This window comes from Penicilliopsis zonata (assembly GCF_001890105.1).
Source record: "Penicilliopsis zonata CBS 506.65 unplaced genomic scaffold ASPZOscaffold_6, whole genome shotgun sequence".
Taxonomy (NCBI): Eukaryota; Fungi; Ascomycota; class Eurotiomycetes; order Eurotiales; family Aspergillaceae; genus Penicilliopsis; species Penicilliopsis zonata.
The window spans coordinates 960,522-976,203 of record NW_019208916.1 but is presented as its reverse complement, the minus strand read 5'-3'; the positions used below and the strand labels follow the sequence as shown (position 1 = coordinate 976,203).

At 51.9% G+C, this 15,682-nt stretch overlaps 6 protein-coding genes across 6 annotated transcripts; 3 read left to right on the top strand and 3 right to left on the bottom strand.

Annotated features, from left to right (window-relative positions):
- Positions 1-644: 644 nt before the first annotated feature.
- ASPZODRAFT_65684 (hypothetical protein) lies at positions 645-1,189 on the bottom strand (the record flags this gene model as incomplete). Its single annotated transcript, XM_022729319.1, has 2 exons — positions 645-1,072; positions 1,138-1,189. The coding sequence occupies 2 exons, from the start codon at positions 1,187-1,189 to the stop codon at positions 645-647; spliced, it is 480 nt and encodes a 159-aa protein (XP_022581694.1).
- Positions 1,190-4,377: 3,188 nt separating this feature from the next.
- ASPZODRAFT_116256 (hypothetical protein) lies at positions 4,378-6,698 on the top strand. The gene is made up of 11 exons (XM_022721134.1): positions 4,378-4,478; positions 4,643-4,687; positions 4,814-4,889; positions 4,984-5,046; positions 5,163-5,285; positions 5,367-5,528; positions 5,599-5,832; positions 5,885-5,982; positions 6,037-6,102; positions 6,179-6,453; positions 6,515-6,698. The coding sequence occupies exons 1-11, from the start codon at positions 4,403-4,405 to the stop codon at positions 6,638-6,640; spliced, it is 1,344 nt and encodes a 447-aa protein (XP_022581693.1). The 5' UTR covers positions 4,378-4,402; the 3' UTR covers positions 6,641-6,698.
- A 176-nt stretch (positions 6,699-6,874) lies between these two features.
- Positions 6,875-7,792, bottom strand: ASPZODRAFT_65072 (hypothetical protein; the record flags this gene model as incomplete). Its single annotated transcript, XM_022729276.1, has 1 exon — positions 6,875-7,792. The coding sequence occupies one exon, from the start codon at positions 7,790-7,792 to the stop codon at positions 6,875-6,877; it is 918 nt and encodes a 305-aa protein (XP_022581692.1).
- A 2,362-nt stretch (positions 7,793-10,154) lies between these two features.
- Positions 10,155-12,365, top strand: ASPZODRAFT_132141 (hypothetical protein). Its single transcript, XM_022722948.1, has 4 exons — positions 10,155-10,501; positions 10,566-10,860; positions 10,919-11,709; positions 11,788-12,365. The coding sequence occupies exons 1-4, from the start codon at positions 10,493-10,495 to the stop codon at positions 12,289-12,291; spliced, it is 1,599 nt and encodes a 532-aa protein (XP_022581691.1). The 5' UTR covers positions 10,155-10,492; the 3' UTR covers positions 12,292-12,365.
- A 248-nt stretch (positions 12,366-12,613) lies between these two features.
- Positions 12,614-13,439, top strand: ASPZODRAFT_151722 (hypothetical protein; the record flags this gene model as incomplete). The annotated part of the gene is made up of 2 exons (XM_022725767.1): positions 12,614-13,330; positions 13,407-13,439. The coding sequence occupies 2 exons, from the start codon at positions 12,614-12,616 to the stop codon at positions 13,437-13,439; spliced, it is 750 nt and encodes a 249-aa protein (XP_022581690.1).
- A 539-nt stretch (positions 13,440-13,978) lies between these two features.
- Positions 13,979-15,611, bottom strand: ASPZODRAFT_132139 (hypothetical protein). The gene has a single exon (XM_022722947.1). It carries the CDS (start codon positions 15,546-15,548, stop codon positions 13,998-14,000), a length of 1,551 nt encoding a protein of 516 aa, XP_022581689.1. The 5' UTR covers positions 15,549-15,611; the 3' UTR covers positions 13,979-13,997.
- Between the last annotated feature and the right edge of the window lie 71 nt (positions 15,612-15,682).

The window sequence follows — 15,682 nt, the reverse complement described above, 5'->3', positions numbered from 1 at the left end:
CCCCCCCCCCCCCAAAGCATTAAAAGCCTTCTAAAGGGCACAATGTCATAAAGCCACCGCGAATCTGTTTTTTTGAGGTAACACAAAACAACCACCTGGTCTGGTTTCCAGACGCGTTGATTTCTTCAAACGATCAAAAGACCTCTCCATGACTGCAATGATCACTCGTTTTGCCTGCTCGAATGCCTATTGTGTGGCATTATGGATCTGGAAAGGCTCCATCCAGCTGCGCAACAGCAAAAAGATGGAACTAGCAATGACACCTTTCTAAGTCTCTATCTTCGGATGGACTTCATCGTCTCTATGGCGAGAGCATGCTCCGAGGAATTCGGCCTGTCAAAACAGGTCGAACAGTGAGGGAAGGGGGAAGCTGAATCTGTAGAGACACACAAGGCAGCAGCAACAAGGGATATTAAATGAAAAAAAAATCCCCTCCCCACACCAAAAAGTAGTATCACGACCATGCAATGCAAAAAAAAAGAGACCAAAAATGTAAGGGTGGAGAAAAATGAAGCCCAGAGAATGCAAAAGCGATGTCGAATTTTTATGATATATTTTTTTGAAGGGGGGGGAAAAAAAAAGGAAAAAAGAATTAAGGGGTGAAAGGTCGTATCGAGTCGTAAAAAGGGCCAGGTCGATGACTGCTACCGCTTCAACGAGCTGCGATTGAGCGCCTCGAGGAGTTCTGGGCGGTTGATGAGGCATGATGCGGCCTGGGCATAGGTGACCCATTGCCGTTTTCGCTTGTGCATCTCGGGCCACTGGGCCTCTTCGCGGTCGACGATGGCCTCGAAGAACTGATAGGATGCCTTGGGGGCTTGCGTGCTCAGCAGCGCGGAAGGGCGCATGTCAGGGATGAGGCCCAGGTCTTTCTGCACGGTGCAGATGACGCCGGCCTCCTCCCAGGCCTCTCTGCAAGCGGCCTGCTGGGCAGTTTGTTCGTCCGTCTCCCACCCGCCTTTCGGGAGGACCCAGCCTCCCGGCCCGGCGGACTGGATCATCAGAACCTTTGTCTTGTCGGCCGATAAGGGGACGACACCGGCCACGAGCCTTTCACCTTTCGATCCGTAACCTAGGAGAAATCATGGTTAGCAATCCGAACAATGGATTGAAGAGCGGAGCATGGCGCTGACTCACGTTGGTTCTTCCGCCCTACGCGGGACTCCATGGAGCGAACTTGGGCCATCATCTTTGCACGGCGGGATTATATATAATATATCGATGTAGATAGATATAGTATACTGATTTGAGTGCAAATCAAAGGAATGAGTAATCAGGAGCAAGAGGACTGTTTCGGATCGAAGGGAAAAAAAAAAGAGAGGAAGGAGGAAAAGATTCGCGAAGGATAGATTCAGTGTTCAACTACTCGACCACACCGAGTGACGACAGGGATTAAAAAAAAAGAGCCCGTCGGAGATTTTTGATCGCAACAGTTCGCCCGCGAGTTCCCTGATGGCCGGGAGTAGGCCCGGAAGCTCTTGGAGGGAGATTGAGCACGTAGCGGGGGAGCACGAGGCGGTCGACAACGGTCCAGGAAATTTTTTGGGCGGCCGATTTAGAGCGAGACAGCAGCGGAATGAAGAAAGGATACTGGGGTATCAAGTGTGCTCATTCACTCCCGTAGCGGACGGGAACCTCGAAGGTGACGAAGAGATAGAGAGAGGCATCGTAATCAAGGGAGGAATATAGCGAGAGGAGGGTAGATGAAGAGGAAAGAAGCGGGAATGGGGGGGGGGGGGGGGGGGGGGGGGGGGTAGATCAGAGCAGCTTGGTATAGTTAGTTAGTAACTGCGGTCCGGCAGGAAACACTTGCTCGGAGCGGACTTTGGGTGAGCGACCAGCGTCAGTGTCTTGCCCCGGTACCTCCTGGGTACGCCACCGCCAGGCTCGGTAATTTTCGCTGACGGCCGGAGTACGCGAACCTGGCCTTGTCGAGCCCGGGGATTGCGCAGTAAAGTTGGGGCGTTGTACGGGACAGTACAGACGGATGGTACGTACTGGTACCTACCATACTACCTGAATACAGGTACTCCGTACTGGTAACCAAGCAACACACAGATTATTTGCCTCTTGATAATAATTATTACTACTATTATTATATTATATTATTATGCCAATAGTAGTTATATTATTATAATAATATAATACACTATTGGCCATTTTGGTCGGACGGATCGTGCTGGGTTTACCAGACCGACGGTCCTCGAAACCCGCGGTCGGAGAGGGTGCCTAAAGCCTACTGTGCCAGGAGACTCTCAGTGCTCACTGCTCACTGCTCACTGTTCACTGTCCACTGCTCAGTGCTGTCCCTGGGCCTCGTAACTACTAACCATACCCAGGTATCCATTACCCACTGGAACCCTACCAGCCGAGTTGGACCTTACCCACAGACAGCCCTCAACAGATTAATCATTACATTAATCATTAGGTACCTACTATCAGAATTAGTTGGATTACTATGAAATTCTACGGTCATGATTCTGCGATACATAGAGGACTATAACCATTGTATCCGCCTCAAGCGCTGAAGCCTGACAGGAGACCCCGGAATCAGGGTTCAGGGCACATCATGATCTGATCTCCATTCAGCATCATTTCACTAGCCGTACGCTTGACGTATGCGGTAGTGCAACGATCGTCAAGTACAGTACAGAGGACAGAGTACGGAGTACGGAGTACGGAGTATACCTAACCTAGATAGAGTATATGGAGCAGTAAAATATCTCTCTAATTAAACATGATAGCAATGATAAGTACTCCGTACTCCGTACTCATACTTAAGATTTTTACCACCTAGTTCCCAGTATAGTATTAATTGGTTGTGCCTCTACCTAGGTACCTATACCTGCTGTCGTCTGCAGGTGAGCCGAAAGAGAAAATCGGCCCCGAAGCGAATAACGTCCCACTGGGTTCACCAGTCAGTACGCAGTACAGAACCAGAACAGCCGTAATATTCCAAACTTATGGATCATCACCGTTATCATTGGTTTGATTGATTATTCATCGTCTACACGTAGCTAATGGACACTGACAGGTACTCCGTACTCGTCTAGGGTTAGGTAAGGTTACTGAGTGTACCTAGGTAACTACTAGGTAGTACTAGTATTAATCACCTAGGTATACCTACCTAAGTTACCTAGGTAGTAGTTAGCCTATTACTCTGTCGTGTCCTCAGATCTCAGGCTGGACCCTCACGCACGCACTTACTTAGTCGGGCGGATCCCAGGGGGTGATTCGCCGGGCAGGAACAAGCAGAGGTCGGCATGCTCGATTCCTTGACGGTCAATGGTCCGATGCACGGGCTCTGCTGGGGCCTTGCGTCGAGTCTTTTACTAGGCAGGTGAGAAGTACCGAACTTCCTATTATTATTATTATTATTATTATTATTATTATTATTATTATTATTATTATTACATCCTACATATGCATATCAACAGCGATCAGAACGGGTGCGGGGCACACGCACCCAGAATTACCTAAACTCTGTAGAAGCGTCATAGTTTACTACCTTAGTAGGTAGGTAGTAGTAGGTATACCGTACCTAGGTACCTAGTACCTACCTATAACTAGTTATGTATGTACTGATAGTTATTGAGTAAGCTCTGCTGGTTATCTAAGTGGTTGTCGAGTACCGTGTACGGATTACAGAGTATACTAGGTACTTAGGTAGGTACATAGGTACATAACTACCTAGGAGATCTTATATCTAATTGTTACTCCCAGATGTCATCGTGGAATAACTCCTCCGTACTCCGTAGTAAAGAACCGTGGAGCATAAGCTTGGACGTCTGAGCTGCGCACAGCGACTTGGCACAGTGATTGGACGCGGGGACGACACGCAACAGCTCTTATACCCGCTGTCATGGGATATTCCTAGGTCAAAGAGGCAGCCAGCCCTGTTGGAAGAGCATCGTGGATCGTACGTGAGTCTAAATAACTAGGGCAATATTTACTATGTACTATTAACTACCAGCTATCTAATCTATCATCTTGAGCGATTCGCATCTTTTGACTACTGGATCAGTCTTCAGGACTCTATTGTACCTAGTTAGTATGCATTTCAAGACATGGGATGCGAGCCTGGTGCTGTTCTAGAAGACTCTGATAGCAGGCAACCGTTTAACTCTGGCAGTAGTTAGTACCTGTAGTTAACTACCTAGGTAACTAGTTACTAGGTGACTTCTATCAACTACTGCCGACTGCTTAGGTATCAATACTCCGTAGAGTCCGTACCAGCAAACTCCCGTGACAGACTCAGTCAACACCCGCCCCATCAACAACGGCTTTTCCTTTCCAGTTTCTCCCCTCCTCCACAACCCTCTCCCCCCCCCCCTTTTTTTTTATCTTCAACTATTATTAATATTATCCCCTTCGCTCGTGTTAACCCCCAGTATACCACTCCATGGCCTCCGACCAGCGCGCCGAGCCCGTCATCGACGCGGAGACCGCCAGGAAACTGTCCCTCTTCCGACCTCTAGGTACGCAGCCACTCACATCCGCGTCTGGTCCCCCGTGCCGCCAGCACTGGCCGCTGGCTGCCCTCCGCGATGAAGTGCTTGTTTTTGCCCAGGAACTGCTGGATTAAGGATTTTTCTCCCTGGTTGTGACTAACAACGCTGACATACGGCTTCGCTCATCCCAGGCTATCAACGGAACACTTGTGGTTATTGCAAGTCCCAGACCGGCAGTTAGTAGTACCTAGTCTTTGTTCTCTTCTGTTGCCCGCCACGGCCACGGCCACGGGTTTCCCCCTCCTACCCCCCCCCCACCTACTTAGGTACCAGGCCCCCTACTGATGGAACCAATGCACTAGCTGCTGCCTACTATGCCAGCTCGCTAGTCGTACAGCCGGCTCACTATGAGGATCTCGTCAATCGCGGTTGGCGCAGGTGAGCAGCAACCCTGAAACATAGTTCCAGATGCGCAAAAACAAAGCCGTGTTCTCCGGCTCCGAACACTGACCGACTGACTCCACGGGCGCAGATCGGGAACGCTGTATTACAAGCAGAACCTACAGCGGTCATGTTGTCCCTACTATACGTTGAGGTACGTCCCGTTCGCCACCTTCCTTCCCCCTCCCCCCCGCTTCCCTCCGATGAAAGGAGGACGGACGGATCACGGACGGATCGAGAAGCTGATCTTGGCCCCGGTTGCCTGTATAGACTGGACGTCTCGACATTCCGGCCCAGGAGAGACCATCGTAAGGCCGTGAACCGGTGGACCAAGTTTGTCCTGGGTCCAGAGTATATCCGCAAAGCGGCACGGTTATGTCCTCGCACGCGAGAGTAAGTGATGGAAGGTGATTCGTCTAGAAACATGGGGATTTGACCACTGACGTTGGTTTTTTTTTACTTTTTTTTTTGCAGAGAGAAGAAGCGTCGGAAGACAAAGTTTGATCTCCTGTCTGCCGTTCACGAGGTGGAATACGGTAATATCCAGCGGCCCGTTGATCCTAAGACCAAACGGCCGCTGGAGCCGGCGCATCGGTTCGAAGTCAACATCGAAGGCGATTCCATCTCACAAGCCAAGTACGTGAGAGCGAACGACTGCTAATCGTCTTCTGCCGGGGCACCTCGGAAATGACTGACGGGCATCCAGGTTCGATCTTTTCGTCAAATATCAGACTAAAGTCCACAAGGAGGATGTTTCCAAATGGAAGACCAAGGATTTTGAACGATTCCTATGTACTGGTATCAAACGATCTCCCGCCAGTGCAGATTCGACGGAAAAGAAGCTTGGGTCCTGGCATCAGTGCTACCGACTGGACGGGAAGCTCATTGCCGTGGCGGTCTTGGACCTGATGCCGAATGGGGTCAGCTCCGTGTATATCTTGTAAGCAGTCTTCGTCTTGTACTTTGTCTCAGTTGCACCCTGACCACCCCAGCTACGACCCGGACTACGAGCAGTGGGAATTTGGAAAGCTGAGTGCCATGCGGGAGATTGCCTTTGCAATCGAGGGCTCCTACCAGTACTATTACATGGGTACGTGGATGAATCAGATAACCCGATACAGCCAACTAACGATCATCCAATCAGGATTTTACATTCACTCTTGCCAAAAGATGCGTTACAAAGCCGACTATCGACCACAGTATATTTTGGGTAAAGATCTCTTCTTTTTTTTTTTTTTTTTTTTTTTTTTTTTAAGATACATGGCAGTATGCTGAGATACAGCCAGACCCCGAGAGTTACACCTGGGACCCGCTTGATGGTGAACTCCGCGAGAAACTCGACCGTCGCCCCTACGTCTCTCTGTCACATGATCGCCAACAGGCGTCGGAGGGCGGCGATTCCACAGCCCCCACGACAGAGGCAGCTCCCGCCGACCAGGACGAGGAAGACATGTCCCTGTTCGACCTCCACATGCCGGGCGTGATGACCGTCGAGCAAGTCAAAGCGGTAGATCTAGGCCACTGGCTTCTTTTGATCCATGGAAGTTTCGTCCATATGAATGTAAGAAACCCGATTTTCTCAGACAACATATAGACACAATTCTAAATATCCCCTTCGCTAGGATCTCGTCCGGTGGGAGGAAATGTCGATGCGCAGTCCGCAGTCCGTCAAGGGAATCGTAGCGGAATTGGCGGCCACGTTGGGGCCAGTGGTGGTCAAGGAGAGCGCGGTGGTTTTATTTGATTGAACCAGTACCTTTTTTTTTTCTACTTGTCTATGGCTATGGCTGGAGTAGAACAGTGAACATATATATATATATGTATACTTTTTTTCTTTTCACTAGTTATTACCAAGGATGAGTTGATCTATATCTATCTCTCGGTGGGAACACCAAACGCCTCGTCCGAATACCCACGCTAACCGCTAAGAATAAAGATGACAAAAAAGGAAAAAAAAAAAAAAAAAAAAAAAAAAAAAAAAACTACATCAGCTCGACAGGCGGGCGGGAAGTCTTGGGCGGAAGCTTCCGAAGCGAGACTTGCTCGACCGGGCTGGCCAACATGTCGACGTCCGAGTCCAGCTCGTCGACAGCCAGACTGGTGTCCTCGACCATCACGGCGGGGAGGTTGGGGCTACCGCCATGATTGTCCGGGTGGTAGATGAGGGTGCTGCTCCGGCTGCGCTGGCGAGGGGGGACGGGCCAGCTCGGGGTACGTTTATCGGAAGAGATGGAGACCGGGGTTGCGGGGTCTGCGTGCGATGATCCGCTAGCTGGCCCTGTAGACTGCTGGGGCTGGGGCTGGGGTTGCTGTTCTTCAAGATCATCGTGATGTGTTTTGAGCTGGGAGAGGGCGTATGCGAGGTCATGCGCGTGAACCTCCTTGTTGGGGGGTTCTTCGTTGCGCATGACCCAACCGTGCGGCGGACTGGGCGGGGGACTGATGAAGAAGAGTTTGTCGAGCTGGGGCGCCTCGAGGAATTTAGGCCCGCCGGCCTGGTCGAGCAGCGGGGTAGACTCGCCGAAGTAGATGCGGGGGCGGACTGCGCGGTTGAGCAAGGCCTCGCCGTCGAGCAGCTGGCGGATGCGGACGGCGTCGTCGACGCTCAGGAACGAGCAGACGATGCGGCGGAAGGACGGCAGCGGTGAGAAGGAGTTGAGCGGTGCGACGGCGGTGATGCGCGCGCGGATCGCCTCCAGCGACGCCGGCTGGAAGAGGTACAGGTCGTGCAGGTCCGTGATCAGCAGCGTGTTGGACGGCGGCGACGGCTGCGACAGAGCCGGCAGGTTGGACAGGTCGAGTGAGAGCGCTGGCCGTGAGATAGGCGAGGATCGTGCCGAGCGGGCGACCTCGAAGGAGGGCGACGAAGGAAATGACCGTGGCGGAGAGACGGAATCCATAATGCTATTATTTTCTTCTTCTTCTTCTTCTTCTTCTTTTCGACAGCTGAAGACGATGACAGGTTGTGAAAAAGATGGACAGATAACGTTGGGTTGGGACTCTGTAGAGAGAACGAAGAGGGGAAAAGGACGATTAGTAAGAAGGAGGAGAATTGCCACGCCGAGTCTAGACCCCGTGACCTTTTTGTCTTCAGAAAAAAAGAGAAGCAGAAGAGCAGGAAACAACAGTTGAAACCAGACTTATTCTGGAGTCGACAAGCCCTCAATATTTATGTCTGTTGCAGATATTTCCCCCTGATTTTTGCTGTCCGTTCTCATCGGTACAAAGACGCCCTTTAATACTACTACTCCGTTTGCGTTGAGAGAAGAAAGTTGAGGCGCAGTGCCAGGCAGGCCAGTTTTCCTCTTCCCTGCCACTTTGACTGCTGCACTGCCAGCGTTTCCACAGAGGACAATGGGGTAACAACTGGGAAGGCAATTCACTTGGCTAGTCTTTTGACGAGTCTTCCCCTTCAGCTGCAGCCAGTCAGGACAGGTATCCAGGGCAAAGCCACACACAGAGACGCAACCCCCTGGTGGACCCCCACATCCTCCTGGCGGCGATCGCCACGATGGGTAGCTGTCCAGTGTTTACTCGCACGCGGCGGAGAGCTGAGAATTCAAGCTAACCGATAGGATGGAATCGGACAGGTCGAGACTATGCAGTATGATGGCAAACCCCTGGGTTTCTTCTGTGGCTTTCGCAAACTTTTCAGGAGGACCTAGTACCTACGCGACTCCTACTACAAAGGGATCTCCCGGGATTATTGTGTTGCCTTGACCAACTGCAGCCGATTGAGGCTTAAAAGTTGAATTATTGCGCTCCGCCCTGGGAGTGGATATAATGGATTCTAATAGCGAAGATAGTGACTATTGCAGACTTGGGCGCCAGAGTGGAGCACTCTGTACATACTTCGTAGTATGTACATACTACATACAGGATCGTCAAGACGCCTGGGGTCTGGGACTTGGCTGCTCGTGTTCGCTTCACGCCTCTCGCACTCACTACACTCGTATCACACAGAGCTCGGGGGCGCATTTTTTCTCACCTCGTCAATGTCACTCTATACTGCTATGGAGCGGAGCGGAGACCTGAAGCAAGGCTTATCGTGAATGTGACATTTTTGTCATTACACATGGCGGAGACAGAGCTGTCAACGCCATGATGGCAGTCAAGGGCCGTGGACAAACACACACTTCAGCCGTTTGAGCCTTGCCTTGGGGGGTACGATTTACCTTCTCCCAATCAACGCCTCATGAATGGTAAGGTAATTCCGTAGGTCTACTCTGTTGCCTCAACCAGACCGAACCAATAATAATGACACGGATTTGCATTCCGGACAAATGAATCGCTCGATTTACGGAGTACCTAGGACCTGCTGTCCTCGAAGCTGATGATCTTCCTGGTGGAGAGTCCTAAAACAAGGTATCCCCCACAATTCAAATAAGCAGGAGAGATCGTCATGTCCTCAAAGAAGCTTTATGGCGAAACTTGGAGAGCTCTGTAGCTCAAGTGACAGCTCATAGTTGGACTGAACTGGATGGCGAAGCATGAACGCCTCGCAGGCAGAACTGACGGATTTCATTCTACACATGCAGAAAAATCTCAAGGTTGAATCTTCTCTCATCAACAACCGGGCAGAACTGGACGTAATCAAAACAGTGTAGATTTTGTCTATGGTTGAATGGTAGCTACGCAAGTCATCTGTCAGACTGAGAGCCGAAGATCCAGCTATGGTATCAACTGTAACCTACCAGTATCTACTAACTACCATATCACCCGTGTCCACCGTCAGCTGTGCCAGCTTTTTAGGCTGAAACCACCATATATACGGGCCCAGAGAGGAAAAATTGGGCTTCTGAAACAGCGATGACCCAGATCGACGCTCTTCTCTCCCCGAGGAAACCTCCCCTACGACACTTTCGCTCGACGTTGCACTCAACTGCGAAAAAGGAACAACAACAAGAACAACAACCACAATAATGGACGCCTGTGACGATAATGAAGATTGAAGTGCCTCGTCTCTGGTTTAAAAAAAAGGAATCGACGATCTTCCTCAGAATAAGGTTGAACCACTGTTCTCTGACTCGTGTGACTGATTCAGCGTGGAGCCGATGAAACTCTACTGCCCTGCGTACCAGACCTTTCTCGTTGACTAGTTATTGGGATTTCCGCATAGAGGGGTATTGCCGATCTCTGTTCCTTGCTAATTTGATCGTTTTTACACCTGTAGGGACAAAAATGGGCGATTCCCAGACCCGAAGATGATGGTCGTGTCCAATCGGGCGATCCTGCGTGCGATTCCTTCCCTCCCCCCCCCCGACAAGATTCACAACGTTTGAGTTGATCGGATCGGATCGATTTCCTGAGACGACTTCAACAATTTGGTTCTGCTCGATTGTGTCTTGGCGGGGTTGAGGCAGCACGGCAGTTAGAATGCACATCTGGTCTGCCGTGAATGCTGTTTCACCAGTTTATGAAGGAGGATGTCTGCCTCCTTTTTTGTTTCGGATTCGATCTCACTCATTGTAGCTGAAACTTCGACAACACCACTTCTATGCTCCTTGGTTCTGTCTTTCTCTTTGACAGAACGATATAATCTCACCTCATACTTTCAAATACATCCCATCAAGTGATTCAGTTCACTGTGTCGGGTGCCAATGATCAAGGTATGATAACGGCTGCGGAGTATACTATCGAGGAAAGTATGAGACTTACACACACCAATTAAAGTCCGAGCAAAGGCTTTTCGATGGAAGCGAAAGCAAAGGCCGTGCCAGCCCGGAACGGCCGGGGTATCAGATCTGGCCGACCATGAAGAAGGTCCTCCCTTCCTTAGACATGAAGTCCCCCAGAATGGGAATGTCTCGGGATAAGAGACCCTGTCAGTCGAGTTCGGGATCCCAGGACGCCAGGACTTTCCTACCAGCTGGGAAACCGAAAGGGTCTAGTTTGTTGCCTCAACAGCTGCGGATCGGATCTGCCGTTGCACCAATGGCAACGGTTCAGGAAGACTACATGGACTCTCGTACGATCTCTTCGCTCATTTGCTACCATTTCAAGGACGAACTGACAAAAGCCCCCAGCTACAATTCCTGGCATGTCCCCCGTTGTGCATGAGAGATCCCTCAGCGCTCCGGAAGCATCCAGAACTCAACCCGTCGCCAACAAGATCAATCGGAAGCCAGTCCCCACGCCGGCGAACATGAAATATGATGCACAACTGATCAGGAGTTACGACAACCCCCCGACAAAGCCTATCACTAACTGCATCAATATACCGGTCAGGAGCGATTCCCTTCGCTTAAGGATCAAGGACGAGATTACACCCGAAGTACCTCCGAAGTCCCCACGGACAAGTGACATGACTGCGCGGTTGCCCCAAATGCTACCTGCCTCTCGGTACCAACCCCCCTCAAGTCCAGAGAGGCCGGTGGCTGCCTCTCGACACCATAACCCGCCCTCCAAGCCGGTTCCTCCTCGACCGGAGAGGCGTCCTGAAGGTGATTTGCCCAAGAAAATGCCTCAATCATCTGACAGTGGACTGGCGGCTCAGACGTCAAAGGCGGACGGCACAGTGTTTCCTTATTATGATGACGATAGTGCATCGGATGTGGATTCTGTCATCAGTTATTTCGAGGAGAGTGATCAGTTCTCCCACGAGAACAATGGTAGCCAACTCGACTCTATCTCACCAAGAACGTCCTGCTCGAGCGCGACCACGGTTGCTTCTGCCACACTTCCAGCGGGCTACGTGCCGTCTCACGCCGCCGCCGTCATGGCGCCGACAGAGATGGATACAATATACGAGCAAGCAAAGAAGCAGGCGCGTACGTTCCAGGTGCTCAAGTGCAGTGACGTTAGCGAGCTCTCCCGAGTAAGTCCCACTGCTGCCCTCGTTACTCTCTACACATAAGTCGGAATACCTTACTAACACTTCTTTTTTTTTTTACAGGAGCTACAGCTGATGGAGGAACGCTGTGATTACCTACGTACCACATACGAGCATCTCCGCGAAGGACGGCAGCATCTACACGGGCGGATGATAGGCCTCCTCAAGTCTCCTCGTCTGTCAGCCACCAAAGATACTCTGCTCAAACAGGAACAGGCTCTCTTGGATCTCAACTCGGCCATCGACGACTGGCTCGTAAAGTTAGAAGCCGCTGAAAACCGTCGCAGTCGTATTCAGCAGAAGCTGCTGGAGCATTTTGCCGCAGCACTCCTCTCTCAGGCCATGACAACAGAACCTTCCCCGGCGGTCCAAGGAACGCCTCCATCAAGTCCACCCGGGGAGATGAAGTCTGGCAAGAACACGATCGACGACAGGATCGCATCGATTACTGTATTTGCAGACTCGAAGATCTATGGGAATTCCCGGGCGTCTGAGCTCATGGCCGATATTGAGGAGGCGATGGATCAGATGAAGCAGAACATAGATGCCGTTCCCGCGAGTATTTAATATAATGTATCACCCATGGGTTGTTGTTGTTAGGTACAATTTAATAATGAATGAATGAATGATAATGACATGGCTGTATCTTCCTTTCTCTCACCTCGAATTCCATAGAATGCGCAAGACATGCTCTGTTACGTAATCGGAGAGCATCGGCGAGTTCGGCCCAGCCGGTGGTCAGGTGATGTGATAGCGACGAAACTGTTTTGGCGAAATTTTGTCACGGACAACTGCAACTACGACGAAACCATCTTTCCAGTCTCTAATAATATTTTCTGTTGTTTTTGCATAGTTGAATAAAAACAAAAAATACCACACCCTTTTCGCCATGTTCCAGAGAATGATCCTCCGCCAGGGCCAGGCTGCCCGGTCTGCTGCCCTTTCCCTGACCTCTACACCCATGGCCCTCCGTCAAACGTCACGAATGCAGCCTCGCATTGCCCAGGGGATCCGGGTGGCAGCGGTCCCCCAGCACGGGAGACGGCTTTACTCGACCGAGAACAACAGCGCCGCTGGCGAGCAACCAAAGGAGGCGGCGAAGGAGGAGGCCGCCGCGGGCGAGAACGGCGAGGAATTGCTCCGCAAGGAGCTCGAGGGGAAGCAGAAGGAGATTGTCGAACTGAAGGACAAGTACAGGCGGTCGGTGGCGGATTTCCTGAACCTGCAGGAGCGCACGAAGCGCGAGATGGACAACGCCCGCAACTTCGCCATCCAACGGTTCGCCGTCGACCTGTTGGAGAGCATCGACAACTTTGACCGCGCGCTGCTGGCCGTCCCCGCGGAGAAGCTGAGCGCCGAGGCGAGCCAGGAGGTCCAGGACCTCGTCTCGGGCCTCCAGATGACTCAGAACATCCTGATGGGCACGCTCAAAAAGCACGGCCTCGAGCAGTTCGACGCCAGCCTGCCCGCCGAGGGTGGCAAGCCCCAGAAGTTCGACCCCAACATGCACGAGGCTACCTTCATGTCCAAGAACGAGGCTCTCGAGGACGGCGACATCATGTACGCCCAGACCAAGGGCTTCAAGCTCCACGGAAGAGTGTTGCGAGTGAGTTATATCCATGCCTCTTGTCTCGGTTTTTTTTTTTTTATCATCCTTGGCTCGTGACTAACCTGTTGAATAGGCTGCTAAGGTCGGCGTTGTCAAGAACGCTTAAATCAATCGAATCTACAACCACCCTTCCGATACCTTCCTCCTGTCCCAACTATTGTATAAATATATTTTTTCTCTCTCACTCACCATCATGGGAAGGATCATCATGACCGAAAGAAGCATGTAACGTTCTTTTCTTTCAGAATCTCTCGCATTGGTTTTGGCACGGAAAAAAAAAGAAATCTCCTTGTACCATATGCCCACCTTGTCCTTGTGCCTACTGGCTATGAGTCACTGGACTGCTTACCCCTTTTTTTCTTCTTATTTTCTTATTATTTTTTTTGGACTTAATTACTCTCCACTCTCTGTATCTGTACGATATACCTCATGGCGTCGTCTGTTTCTTCTTCTTCGTTGGAAAAAGGTATCATTTCTTTTATGAACCGGGTTGTCATACCATAGCATGGAGCATAGTCTCAGACGTGTCAGGAATAAACAATATAATCAGATCATGATTTGATGATGAAAAGACTGCATTTTCGAGAGTAGGGCTAGAGGAGATATTGTACATGAGGTGATACAAGGGTTATACATGGCCGAGACTTTTTTTTTCCCTCTTGGTTTATCGTAACTCCACACCCAGCTGGCCCACCAACTTGGCCCGGACCTTTTCGTGAAGATCGTTTGTCTCCTCGTTGGTTAGCGTGCGTTCGAGACTGCGGTAGTTGATGCGGTAGCACATGCTCTGCCGGCGGGTCTTGGGATGGGTGAACTCGTCGATAAGGCGGACATCCTCGACGAGGTCGCCGCCGATGCCGCGCACAATCTCCATGATATCATTCTCGTGGACGGAGGCCGCACCGCCCGCCGCGCTGACGCTGCTGCCGGCAGACGCCGAGGGCAGCCAGAACGCGACATCTTTGTAGCAGGCCGGGTACTTGGAGAAGGGCTCGAACCGGGTGATCTTGCCAGCTTGGAACTGCGAGAGGAAACGCTCGTCGCGCGACCAGAAGAGGCGGATGTCCGGGATGTTGAAGAGAAGCATCGCGATGCGTTCCAGCCCCAGCCCAAACGCCCAGCCCATGCGGTGCGGCACGTCCGAATTGTTGAGCAGCTCCTGCTTGATGATCCCGCAGCCTAGGATCTCCAGCCAGTCGCCCTGCCAGAATACCTCCATTTCCCAGGATGGACTGGTGAACGGGAAGTACGCCTCCACCCAGCGGACCTTCAAGGGCTCCGGTTGGAAGGCCGGGTCGAGCCCGGCCGCCGCTTTGCTCGCCTCGGTGAAGATCTTGATCACCATGAGCTCCAGGGATTTCTTCAGATGCGCGGCGGCGGCCTCAACCTCCTCGGCGCTATGGTATTGCGCCTGTAGCGGGTTGCGCTCCGAGTGCATGGTCGGGTTGGGGTCCTCCACCACAACATCATGGGTGGGAAGAGCATCCACGTCCCGCACAATCGCGGCAGCAGTCACCGCGGAATTTTTCAAAGGCTCAGTCTCCGGGCGCTTCCACAGGCGGGCGCCCTCCATCTGGTGGAAGACGGGGTAGTGACTCCGGTCAATGGCATCGCGACGGTAGACATCCGCAACAACCGTGTATCCAACCTCCTCGGGTTTCACCGACGCATTCCGATTGATCTGTTGAAAATATGCTTGCTGGTGTGCACTCGTGTGCGTTCGAAGAACGGTCTTGTCGTTGACGTAGTATGTATCTGTTCGGCTGCGGCCCGGATGGTCCAGCGGAAAGCCCAACACGTCGAAATTCTGCGCAGTGGAAACAACAGGGTTGCGTTCCGAGTAGTTCCCATACACCGGACCAGGGAACTGGCTTTCGATCAGCTTCCGAGTGATGGCCAGTGGATGGTTGTCCTCGAGGTACAGATGTCGGCCGACATGCGAGAGGATCGTTTCGGGGGTGTTTGTCCACTCGTCCGTCCTGTAAGACTCTCCCTCCACGGTGACCGGAGGCCGAGATGTCTCTGTCGGCTTAGCTGCCTGTTTGGCAGCCGCAATATTCACAACACTCCGTGTCCCCGACCAGACTCTCTGTCTGTGCAGAGGCTCTGGGAACGACGAGATGGGGAGGCGGAGTCTCCCCCGTCCAGAGGCAGAAGCAACCGCCCATCTCCCACTGCTTGCGCGCAGGGCTCTGCCCGTAGCGAGCAAACGCATCAGACCCGAACAATTGGCAGCGAGCGGACTGGCTGCTCCCTCACACTCGTTTCGTCGCCTTTCGTTGTTGTTTCCTCCAAGACTTTCCGAGTTTCCTCGGCGCGGGTCAGGTGACTTGCCGCGATGCCCGGTTG

Bases quoted from the DNA above. Each gene is read 5' to 3' on its own strand.
- ASPZODRAFT_116256 (XM_022721134.1), top strand. From the start codon at position 4,403: ATGGCCTCCGACCAGCGCGCCGAGCCCGTCATCGACGCGGAGACCGCC. The intron at 6,103-6,178 runs GTAAAGATCTCT...AGATACAGCCAG, and splicing joins TCGACCACAGTATATTTTGG to ACCCCGAGAGTTACACCTGG. The intron at 6,454-6,514 runs GTAAGAAACCCG...CCCCTTCGCTAG, and splicing joins GAAGTTTCGTCCATATGAAT to GATCTCGTCCGGTGGGAGGA.
- ASPZODRAFT_132141 (XM_022722948.1), top strand. The intron at 10,861-10,918 runs GTACGATCTCTT...AAAAGCCCCCAG, and splicing joins GGAAGACTACATGGACTCTC to CTACAATTCCTGGCATGTCC. The intron at 11,710-11,787 runs GTAAGTCCCACT...TTTTTTTTACAG, and splicing joins ACGTTAGCGAGCTCTCCCGA to GAGCTACAGCTGATGGAGGA.
- ASPZODRAFT_132139 (XM_022722947.1), bottom strand. From the start codon at position 15,548: ATGCGTTTGCTCGCTACGGGCAGAGCCCTGCGCGCAAGCAGTGGGAGA.